Source organism: Triticum urartu, chromosome 2A (assembly GCF_056163025.1).
Source record: "Triticum urartu cultivar PI428250 chromosome 2A, HENAU_Tu73, whole genome shotgun sequence".
NCBI classification, from domain to species: Eukaryota; Viridiplantae; Streptophyta; class Magnoliopsida; order Poales; family Poaceae; genus Triticum; species Triticum urartu.
In genome coordinates, this window is record NC_141874.1 from 575,852,313 (window position 1) to 575,862,500 (window position 10,188).

The 10,188-nt window shown below is 56.5% G+C and overlaps 2 protein-coding genes across 3 annotated transcripts; one reads left to right on the forward strand and one right to left on the reverse strand.

Moving 5' to 3' along the window:
* The first annotated feature begins 302 nt into the window (after window positions 1-302).
* Window positions 303-1,459, forward strand: LOC125538935 (uncharacterized). 2 transcript variants are annotated; one of them, XM_087544403.1, is made up of 2 exons: window positions 303-1,081; window positions 1,170-1,459. In XM_087544403.1, the coding sequence occupies exon 1, from the start codon at window positions 391-393 to the stop codon at window positions 877-879; it is 489 nt and encodes a 162-aa protein (XP_087400529.1). In that variant the 5' UTR covers window positions 303-390; the 3' UTR covers window positions 880-1,081; window positions 1,170-1,459. The 2 variants fall into 2 exon arrangements, with proteins under 2 accessions (XP_087400529.1, XP_087400531.1); XM_087544405.1 differs by having other exon boundaries at window positions 303-1,053.
* Window positions 1,460-9,088: 7,629 nt separating this feature from the next.
* Window positions 9,089-9,574, reverse strand: LOC147985995 (uncharacterized). Its single transcript, XM_087541828.1, has one exon. It carries the CDS (start codon window positions 9,572-9,574, stop codon window positions 9,089-9,091), a length of 486 nt encoding a protein of 161 aa, XP_087397954.1.
* Window positions 9,575-10,188: the final 614 nt, after the last annotated feature.

Consider the following 10,188-nt stretch of genomic DNA (forward strand, 5'->3'; position numbering starts at 1 on the left):
TCATGAGAAGCACGGGCGTGCCTTTTTTGGAAAGGAAAAAACCCATGCTCCCGGTTCGGTTTTTACGTACGGTTTTTTTATGAAAAAAAGTTCGTCAAAACCTATCAATATGGGATCTAGTTTTGAATATCTCAACATGAGGAATTCAATTGTGAAAGCGGTTCAAGATTTAGACGCAACGAGTATTCCTCAACTAGTGATTTCGGATGACCTGCCATGTTGATGTGAAAGGAATTTGAAAATTACTACAATGTTATGGGCTAATATGCCTTTACATACACTGACCCAGCAAGCGGAGGAGGCCTGACAAATAAGCGGCTGCAAAATCTCTGAAGTAATCATTGCGAAGCCCATACTCTCGTCACGTCAACCAAATCCAATCAACCAAAGATGGGCCTCAGCCCCTCAAAGCGCGTGGACGCGGCGCTCCGGCGGGCGCCGGCGTTCGCCGCCGCCTGCGACGCCGCCTTCGACCGCTGCCTCGCCGACGCCCAGCACGCCTTCTCCGGCGTCCGCCCCTACCAGCTTGCGGACGCGTCCGAGCACCTCCACTCGGCCCTGCGGGGCTCCCTCCCTATCGTCCGCCGCTGGGTGCCCTCGCCGCCGCCGCGCGTGCGCGTAGACTCTGCGCTGCGCGCCTCTGGCTTGGAAGGCGCTGCCGAGCTCTCGCGGGATCAGTTCGGGGAGTTCGCGGCCGAGCTGTTCAGGGAGGCCGTGCTCGCCGGCGCGGCAGAGGCGGCGCTCGTCCGTGCCCCGGCCGGCGCGGCCGGGATCCTCGGGGTGGCCATCGTGTCCCGCGCCGGCGCCGGGGCGGCTGGGAAGTTGGTCGCTGTCTACACCGCCGGCGTCGCCGCTGCTGTTTACCTCAGCTTGGGCTAGGCCTTTGTTAAGTTGTAAATCAGCACAATAAACTGCTTGTACTACTCCGATGTAATCTGAAGAGATGTTTCTTGCGTAGTATGGTCAGTATAAATACAAGAGAGATTAGCAACAACAGGAGTGCCTAGGCTTGAAGGGAGGTGATCAAGGTTTCAAGTAGGGTTTGGTTTTCAGGTTTAGCCCTAAACTTCAGAATCTCCAGGTCTTAAGTTAGTCCTCTCTTCCAGCTCAACAAAGTGAGTGCCACCGTATCAAAGTGACGTCTGTTTCTCTGCTTTCATATGTTCCAGGCTGCCAGGATCGCAACTTCTTTGAACATGGCCTCATGCCAGCTTCTAGTCGCCATGGCCATCACTCCTGCATACCTCTGGAGGTGTCCCAATGAATATTCAAGATCCCCCAGCATGAAGCACTGAGCTCACGTTCGGAGAATAAGTGAGTGTTAGTTTCAACAGGTTAGTTGGAGCATAGCAAGCATGAGTGATCATCACCAATGTTGAAGTGCCTCCTGCAGAGAAGATCCCTTGTTTTAACTCCATCCATGAACATCAACCAGGCAAAAACCTTGTGCTTCATCGTACACTTGGATTTCGAGATGGCAGGGACGTGTGTTGGAGGGTTTGGATTTCTGAAGAAAAATTTGTTGGATTTGTTTGGCATCCCGCCAACAGATAATCCATTCATCAGCCCTTAGAGGATAAAGCGAGATATTGCTTAGCTTTTCGGTCAGCACCTCCAGTTCTTCTCTAGCTTGAATATAAACAGTGGCAATTGAAAATTCTGATCAGGTTCAGGGTTAACCATGAACTGGGCAAAGAAATGTCTTCTTCTCTAGCAAACGAAAAGAGACAGCGACATGAGTCTTGCATTAGTCCCTTGGTGTCCCACAGATCTTTACAGAGAAGGATGGTGTCCCCGGCCCCAGGCACGCAGGTGGTAATTCCTCTGTAAACGTCCATCAAGGAGAAGATGTCGCGCCACCAGAAGGAACCAAACCTGGGTTTTGAATGGGGTGGCGTGTCTTCATAGTATTTATGCCACATAAGCATGACCCCCCCTTGTGGACCTATTTCAAGAAAAGGCCTGGTTTTGAATTTAAAGATCAAGCACTCCAAGGCCACCTTTCATTTCTGGTCGGCAAACCAAGTGCCAAGCTGCCAAAGACTCAGTGCGCGCGTCTCTATCCATCACCTTCCTCCAGAGACAATTCCATCTAGCACGATCAAAAAGATCGAACAGCTTATCTGGTAGCTTAAGAACACACATCGCAGACGAGAGCAGAGAGGAGAGTACTGAGTTGATGTACTCAATTCTGCCATATAACATCCAGAGGGCACGTTCAATGTTGTCCACAAGAGGCATCAAATCTCTCACCGTGGGGTAAGTGAAGGGCATGGTTCTCACCTGACAGCTGATCTGACACATTAATAGGCATCATTTGTGGCTTGGTCTAATTAATCTTTAGTCCAGTGGGCTCAGCATAGGAGTCTAGCAAGCCTTTGATCCTCGTGATTATCGCAAGATCAGAGGGGAGGATCAAAATGGTGTCGTCCGCATACTGTATGACCGAGATATCTTCCAATTCAGGCTGAGGAATTGGTAGCTGAAGAAGGCCCTCATGCCAAGCTTTGTTAACCATCAACTGTACCAAATCAGCCGCAAGAACAAATAGCAATTGCGAGAGAGGATCGCCTGGCGGACCCCCCCCCCCCCCCACACACACACATTTAAATTCTTTCCCGGGAACACCATTTAGGATCAAACCGGGTTGTAATGGACCAAGGATGAAGCTCTGAAATGTAAATTGATTAGCAATATGCAGTCAACAGTACGATGTCAGTAGCCCGGGCAGTGGGCACCATGTCAACAGTATTGAGGAGGGAATTTATTCGTTTGAGTATGTTTGTGGTAGGACTAGGGTTCCTACCAGGCCTCCGGCGCAGATTGTATGGGTAAGGAGGAGGGGGACGAGGGCTTGAGCGGGCGCGCCGGCGGACAGGCGCCGTCGCGGCTAGGGTTTAGAGGCGGCGGCGGCTAGGGTTCCGGCTCCTCAGGGAGCCGGGCAACAAAAGATGATAATATCTTTATTGCTTGATTTCAACGGTGTCTTACAACTAGTATTTATAACTTTAGCCTAAGATAACTTGTCTAAAATAACTTGCCTAAGATAACTTGTGGGCCAAGCCCCTAATACTAATGCCCGGTGGGCCTCTTCCTAGTATAGACCAAACCGGTCATAACATCTCTCCCAGCCTGCGCAAACAGCTCGTCCTCGAGCTGAAAGTCTAGATAGCGTTGGCGAAAATCCTCACGCTGCTCCCAAGTAGCCTCCTCCTCCGGAAGGCCCGCCCACTGAACGAGGACGAACCAGACGCCACGACGGAGCTGTGCCTGCAACACCTTTGCCGGCTCTGGAAGAATGCGACCATCGGCGGTTGGCGGAAGCGCTGGAGGAGCCGCCGGTGGCTCGCCACGAAAAGGCTTGAGCAGCCCCACATGGAAGACGTCGTGGATGCGAGCGCGGGCTGGAAGCTAAAGACGATAGGCCACCTTCCCAATGCGCTCCAAGATAGGGAAGGGCCCGGCGTAGCGAGGCCCGAGCTTGCGCTTGGCGCGCGGGTCAAGCGACTGCGTAGAGCGGTGGAGAAGACGCAGCCACACCCAGTCACCCACCGCGAACTCCGCCTCGCGATGATGATCGTCGTAGTAATGCTTGGCCAGCTGCTGGGCCTGAAGGAGACGCTGACGGACCTCAGCAAGCATCTCGTCACGGGTGCGGATAAGGTCACCCGCAACCGCTGTCCGAGCCGTCTCCGGGTCCACCGGTAGTATAGGCGGGGGTGGTCGACCATAGACCACCTCAAACGGCGTAGCGCGCAGGGCAGAGTGATAGGAGGTGTTGTAGCAGTACTCCGCCCAAGAAAGCCAGTCCACCCAAGCGCGAGGCCAATCACCTGTCACACAACGCAAATACATGGCAATGACCTTGTTAACCACCTCGGACTGACTGTCTGTCTAAGGATGGAACGCCACACTCAGGCGGAGCTGGACACCCGCCATCCTGAAGAGGTTGCGCCAGACATGGCCCGTGAATACAGGGTCCCGATCACTGACGATCGAAGTAGGGAACCCGTGTAGACGGACAATGCCGTCAAAGAAGGCCCGGGCCACGGACGCCGCCGTGTACGGATGGCCGAGTGCGATGAAATGGGCGTACTTGGAGAAGCGGTCGACCACCGTGAGGATGACCGACTTGCCGCCCACCTTGGGAAGGCCCTCGATGAAGTCCATGGATATATCCGCCTAGACCTGAGACGGCACCTCCAAGGGCTGAAGTAACCCAGCCGGCCGCAGGGTCTCCGTCTTGTTGCGCTGGCATGTCTGACAAGACCAAACCCAGTCGCGGACCAGGGCGCGATCGCCAGGGATGTAGAAGTCGACGTGAAGACGATGGAGGGTTTTCTGCACACCCTCATGACCTGCCAAGTGGGCGAGCTGTAACACCTGGTGACGGAGATCATCATGCGCCGGAACAAAGCTCCGGCGCCCATGGAGAAGCAGTCCGTCAGAGAAGCGCCACGGTTCCTCCAGGTCGCCGGCCGTGAGCTGCTGCCGAAGAAGGACGACGTCGTCGGCCGTCGCAGTTGCGCGGCGGATGTAGGCGAAGAGACCGAACGTCGGCTCGGAGCGGATGCACAGGACCGCCCCGGCGGACTAGTCGACGGAGGGAGCGATGTCGGAGTCGCGACGGGACAGCGCGTCGGCCACGGTGTTAAGGCGGCCCGGCCGATACTCGACGGAGAAGTCGAAGCCGAAGAGCTTGCTGATCCACTGGTGCTGTGGCACGGTCGACAACCGTTGGTCCAGCAAGAACTTCAGGCTGTAGTGGTCCGTGCGAATGTGGAAGGACCGTCCCCACAAGTAGGGCCGCCAATGACGAACGGCCTGCACAAGGCCAATGAGCTCCCGCTCGTATGCCGCCAGCTTGAGATGGCGAGGAGCGAAAGGCCGGCTGAAGAAGGCGAGGGGTCCATCACCCTGATGAAGCACGGCGCCAAAACCAGCGCCCGAGGCGTCACAGTCCACCACGAACGGGCGGTCGAAGTCGGGCATCTGAACGATGGGGAACTTGTCCTTGAGCGTGAGCGCGTTCAGGGCGCGGTAGTCAATGCAGAAACGCCAAGTGCCGTCCGACTTGCGGACGAGCAGCACCGGGGCGGTGAAGGGTGACGTGGAGATCCGGGTGATGCCCGCGGCGAGCATCAGGGCACACTGGCGCTCCAACTCATTCTTCTGCAGCTGAGGGTAGCGGTAGGGCCGAACCGCCACGGGAGGGGTACCCGGCATGAGGTGAATATGATGGTCGTACACCCGGGCGGGCGGAAGACCCCGTGGCTCGTCGAAGAGGTCGCTGTGCTGCTGCAGAAGGGAATCCAGCAGGGGTTGCTCGGCCTCCAAGGACGCGGCGACCAGCTGGAGATGTGGCACGGCCGGCGCGACGCCCCCAATGCCGTCCCACCGGATGCGCGGCCCAGCCGCCAGAACGTCATTGTGAGCGCGTCAAAGTCCCATAGGATGGGACCGAGGGTCCGTAGAAAATCCACCCCGAGGATGAAGTCGAAGTAGCCGAGGTCGATCCCTGCGCAGGTAATGGAGAAGTGTTCGCCACCAATGGAGATGGGAACGTCACGGGCGAGCCCATGACACCGGAGGTGATCGCCGTTCACCATCGTGATCCGCAGGCGCTCCCCGCCAGTCGTCGGAAGGGCTAGCCGACGCATGGTCGCCTCGGGCAAGAAGTTGTGGGTGGAGCCAGTATCCAGTAGTGCCACCAGCCGCTCGCCATGGATCGTCACCGGCAGCAGCATGGTCTGCTCGCCACGGATGCCGGCGAGGGCGTGGAGGGAGACGACGCACGCTGTCGCCGTGGGATCCGCGGGCGTGTCCGCGGCCGCCTCGGGTGGTGATGTCGCATCGGTCGAGTCGTCCGCCTCGGTGTAGTCGACCGTCTCCAAGTAAAAGAGGCGGGGGCAGACATGGGTCGGCGTGTAGGGCTCATCGCAGTTGAAGCAGAGTCCCTGACGACGACGCTCCTGCTGCTCGGCCGGTGACAACCGGCGAAAGGTCTGCGTGGTGGCCGGGGGCGTGGTCGTCGCGGCTGGAGGAGGCCGGCCCGGTGCTGGGGAAGTCGGCGCTGGTCGACTGGGCTGGTGGCTGCCTCGTCCGGGCTGTTGCTGCAGTGCATGGGCCCGCTGCTCGAAAGCTCGGGCGTAGTACATGGCCGTCTGGAGGTCGGGGGGATCCCGGAGCTCGACGTCCACACGAATATGGTCCGGCAGACCGCCCACAAATAACTCGGCGTGCTGAATCCCGGAGACGCTCGGCGCGTGGCACACCAGGGCCTGGAAGCGGTCGGCGTAGTCTTGAACCGTGGAGGTGAAATGTAAACGGCCGAGGGCCACCAGGCGGCTCCCGCGGATAGGAGGCCCGAACCGGAGAAGACAGAGCTCCCGGAAGCGCTCCCATGGTGGCATGCCGCCCTCGTCCTGCTCGAGGGCGTAGTACCAGGTCTGCGCCGCGCCGCGGAGATGATAGGACGTGAGCCAGGTATGATCCGAAGCGAGCGTCCGCTGCCCGCGAAAGAACTGCTCGCACTGGTTGAGCCAGTTGAGCGGGTCCTCCGTGCCCTCGTAGGTGGCGAAGTCTAGTTTGGCGAAGCGAGGGGGTGTCGGACTGCTGTGCCCGGGGGTTGCTGCAGTCGGCGGCAGGGAGTGTGCTGGGTCGGGGATCTCCGGGGCGTAGGTCGCCGAGCCGGAGGGACGGTCAAACCGGAGGGAGGGCGTCGGGTGCTCCGGCGCCGTGGTATGCACCGGGCCCGGAGACGAGCCGGCCGCCCACGTGGGAATTGGCGACGGTGATGGCGGAAACTGCACCTGGTGCAGGGGCCGACCCGTGGGCCTGGGCGCGGGTGGTGATGTAGTCGACGGTGGCGGCGCCTGGAGGAGCTGCGGCGCCACAGCCAGCGTCGAAGTAGCCGGCGGAGGCGGCTGGAGAAGCTGCTGGGAGGGGTTCCCCAGCGGTGCGGTGGCAGCCGGCCACGCGGGCCAAGGGTGCCTCGCGGTCGGGTAATGCTGCAGCAACAGCGGCGGTGGCCCTCCATAGGGCGACCGGAAGGCCGGGGCGGCCCACGGGAGCGGTGACGACCCATAGGCGGTGGTGGCGGCGCTCGGCGGCGGGGGCTGGTTCCCGGCGAGGTAGAGGCTGATGCCCTTGATCGCCTGGACGAGCTCCTGAAGGGTGCCCGAGACCTCCTCGGACGAGAGGATGAGGGGCGGCTCTGCCGCGGTGGCGGTCGGCGCTGTCGGGGTGGCCGTCCCGGATGTGAGCGCCGGCATGGACGGGGACGGGGCTGGCGGCAGCGTAGGCAAGGCAGTGGTGTTTGGCAGCGGCGGCGGTGATGGAGGAAGCGACATGATCGAGCCGGTGTCTCTGAATACCAAATTGGTAGGACTAGGGTTCCTACCAGGCCTGCGACGCAGATTGTATGGGCAAGGAGGAGGGGGACAAGGGCTTGAGCGGGCGCGCCGGCGGACAGGCGCCGGCGCGGCTAGGGTTTAGAGGCAGCGGCGGCTAAGGAGCCGGGCAACAGAAGATGATAATATCTTTATTGCTTGATTTCAACGGTGTCTTACAACTAGTATTTATAACTTTAGCCTAAGATAACTTGTCTAAAATAACTTGTCTAAGATAACTTGTGGGTCAAGCCCCTAATATTAATGCCCGGTGGGCCTCTTTTTAGTATAGACCAAACTGGTCATAACAGTTTGCGTAATCTGTAGCTGTAGGCGTGTGGCATATGTAGCGTAGATTTCTACTCGTGAGCAACCACGGCAGTACTAACGTCGGAGAAAGTTGAGAGTTTCAGATGTAAACAAGCGAAGTCCATAATGCGCTCCCAGCTGCCGCCTGGAATCTGAAGCCGTAAGACGTTCTTGGTCCAAGTTTGTACTGTGCTCTTTAACACTTGGCTATGGGCCGGGCATGGTTGGCTCTGCTAAGCGTGTAGTAACAATGCCAGAAGTGGAAACAGCATGCTTGAACCTTTGTTGAAGACTGCAGTCAGGGAAGCAAGAAGAGGGGAGCTCTGTCCAAGCAGAAGCGAACAGCTTACCTTGTTTCAGAGGAAAGAAAACACATGCTTCCAACAAAGCTTTCAGAGAAACCGGCCTTATCAGAAGTTTTTTTTGAAACAAGGCCTTATCAGAAGTTGCGGCCACCGTTGATGAATCATGAGCACACGAACCTTTGCAGCTAAATGAGGAATCAAGGCATGTGCCACGCTCCACCTGGCAAGACCGCAAGATAATGATAATCATCTACAGTATCGTCTATGCAATCTGCTTGTATGCAGTGCACGCCGACTTGCCGAGTGTGGAGCTGGAGGAATATATGGCCTCTTCTGTTCCAGCTAATTCGCCGTGGTGTTTGTTGTTGGTGGTGCAGTGGCGGTGGACTGCTAGTGCATGGTAGGGCCGCGTCCCACATGGGCGTAGTAAGGCCAATTCCACCGCGCGACCCCAAACAGACGTCCGTTTTGTCCGAATTCTGTCTGTTTGGATAGCGATTTAGGGTCGTGTCCGGGCGTGTCCTAAGATGCGGTGGCCGTGCGTCCAGCGCGCGGACGCATCCTTTTGCCCTATACTGTCCGTCAGGGTCAAAAATGCCCAAATTTTCATCAAAACTAGTTTCCAACCCAAATATTTGTCTGGAAATTAAAATAGTTTTACAACCCAATTAAAATTGTCTTTAATAAAATATTTTTACAACCAAATCGAAATTGTCTTGACTAAACAGAAAATGGACCAATACATCTATTGGTTGCCAATGTGATCCCACACGTGCTCAACAAGTCATTTTGAAGATTCAAATGAGTGTGCCAATCACGCATCTCACGGTGGAATTGAGCAAACTGTTCAAATGTGGCCGGGTCTTGGTGCAGGGGTTCAATATTTTCACCTTGATAGTCAAATCCTTGGTCGAAGATACTCTCATCACGCTCGTCCTCGACGACCATGTTGTGCATGATCACACAAGCAGTCATCACCTCTCAAAGCTTCCTTTCATCCCATGACAGTGCAGGGTTTCGAACGATACCCCACCGAGATTGAAGCACACTAAAAGCACGTTCCACATCCTTTCTAACACTCTCTTACATTTGGGCAAATCTCTTTCTCTTCTCACCTTGGGGTTTCGAGATTGTCTTCATAAAAGTTGACCACTGAGGATATATACCATCTGCTAGATAGTATCCCTTGTTGTAATGGTGGCCGTTGATCTCAAAGTTGACAGGTGGGGAGTGGCCTTCTGCAAGGCTCGCGAAGACTGGAGAACGCTGCAGCACGTTGATATCATTGTGAGAACCTGCCATGCTGAAGAAAGAATGCCATATCCAAAGATCCTGTGATGCCACCGCTTCTAATATGACAGTGCACGCCTTGACATGCCCTTTGTACTGGTCTTGCCAAGCAAATGGACAGTTCTTCCACTCCCAGTGCATACAATATATGCTGCCAAGCATGCCTGAAAAGCCTCTAGCTACGTTGGTCGCCAACAATCTCTCTGTATCAGCGGCAGTTGGCTGCCTCAAGTACTTTGGGCCAAACACCTCGATCACAGCCTGGCAAAACTTGTACATTGACATCAGACATGTTGTCTCACTCATACGCACATACTCATCCACCAGATCGCCTGAAATTTCATATGCAAGCATGCGGATGGCCGCGGTGCATTTCTAATAAGAGGAGAATCCAAGCTTGCCAAGGGCATCCGTCTTGCACTCGAAATATGGGTCATGAGCAACCACTCCCTCTCAGATACGATTGAACACATGCCTTGCCATTCGAAAACGGTGACGGAATTTATCCGGCTTGAAGAGCGGGGTGTTGGCAAAGTAATCGGCATAGAGCAGGGCATGCCCTCTCTCCCTGTTGCGGTTCAGATTGGGAGCACGGCCAGGGAGTGACCCCCTGTACCGAGGAAGCTGCCGTTGAATGTGGTTGTGAACGACCAGTGCAGCCACCACAATATCTTCATCATCCGACGACGAATCGTCCGATGAACAAAGAAAGTGATGGAAGAAAAACTCGTCTCCACTGTCCATACCTTTGTGGGCAAAATGCCGAACACCTTGCGGGCGTGGTGGCGAAGAGGCCGCGATGATCATCTCGACGCAGTAGGGGTGGTTGCCGGCCGGCTACTGGCCGCTGTGGAGCTCTCGTCGGGAGCTGCCGAGGGCGCCGTGCTGCGTCG